The 1,106-nt window shown below is 56.5% G+C and overlaps 1 protein-coding gene across 1 annotated transcript in view; it reads left to right on the top strand.

Moving 5' to 3' along the window:
• DMBT1 (deleted in malignant brain tumors 1) overlaps nt 1-1,106 on the top strand; it is a gene marked incomplete at its 5' end in the record, with an annotated part of 142,832 nt that overhangs the window by 94,546 nt on the left and 47,180 nt on the right. The window contains one exon of the mRNA XM_012723453.1: nt 875-1,065. Coding sequence (XP_012578907.1) covers nt 875-1,065 — 191 coding nt within the window. The remainder of the gene's footprint in view (nt 1-874; nt 1,066-1,106) is intronic.

The following is a 1,106-nucleotide window of genomic DNA, read 5'->3' as shown; positions in this document are numbered from 1 at the left end:
TCTATCTGTTTTGGTTGCTGAGTGAAATTCCCTTCTTTTCTGTGTCAGAAATCTCCAAATACCACTTTGACTCTCAGCCTCATGTCACTCAGTGACGCTGAGCCCTTTGCTACTGGTTTCCGCATCTGCTGCTGTCATGTAGAAATAAATTGCTTTTGTGTGTTTCCACATTTTATTTATTAAAGTGAAGGTCAGCCTATGTGCTTGGGATCTGAGCGAGAGACAGAGAGGAGAAAGGCGTGAGGATAGCCTGCCTCTTGACCTGCTGGTTAAGGCAACTCCCGGCCTAATAAATCTGGACAGTTTAGATTTTATCGTTAAGGTTGGTGTCCTGCAGAGATGCCGTGTCTTCGGCAATGAATCCCCAGAAGCGACCTGAAGTATTTCTTACTCTTGAACTTGCTTGATCGGAATATGCTTTGGAGCAGCCGGGGGTGTGGTGGGGAAGTAGCCGCCTGGCTCTGGGGGTGTCAGGTCAGAAGAGCCAGCAAGTCCGCCACCTCCCCACAGCGCGCTTCGGGCCCCTCTCCTGCCGGAGCCAGAGCTGGGGAAGGTTGTCTGGCGGCTCCCGGAGCCGGGCCCGCTGGCCGGGAGGCAGCCTCCAGCCCCTTCTGGGCCTGCCGTCTCTGCCTGGAAGGGCCTGGCCCTGCCTCTGTCTTCAGGGTGCCCTGGGGGCCTTGGCAGCTGCCTCCTTCCCTAAAGCATGACTCCCTAGCGGGAGAAAGTGGGTGAAGGAATCCACACTGTTTGACTGACTTTAGCGCAGGCCTCACTGGCCCAGGCCCTTTGCAGTAAGAAGCACGGGGTCTGCCTCACAGCACCCGGGCATCCGTCATCTGCAGACTGAGCCGCACCCCTGTGCTTGTGCCCCCAGCCTCGACTGCACCAACGAGTACTTCGAGGTCCTGGACGGCCCGCCGTCCTCCGCCGAGTCCCTGGGGAAGATCTGCTCCGGCTACTACCTCACCTACTCGTCCTCCGCCAGCTCGCTGACCCTCGTGTATTTCCGAAGCTTCAACAACATAGGGAAAAACTTTGTCGCTTATTACTATTCCGTAGCCAAAGGTGAGCATGGAACTGGAGCACTGACTCCTGCTGGCCCGTGC

The sequence above is a fragment of the Condylura cristata genome, unplaced genomic scaffold, assembly GCF_000260355.1.
Source record: "Condylura cristata isolate star-nosed mole 26May11 unplaced genomic scaffold, ConCri1.0 scaffold00011, whole genome shotgun sequence".
Classification (NCBI taxonomy): domain Eukaryota; kingdom Metazoa; phylum Chordata; class Mammalia; order Eulipotyphla; family Talpidae; genus Condylura; species Condylura cristata.
This window is presented reverse-complemented; position numbering and strand designations above follow the sequence as displayed.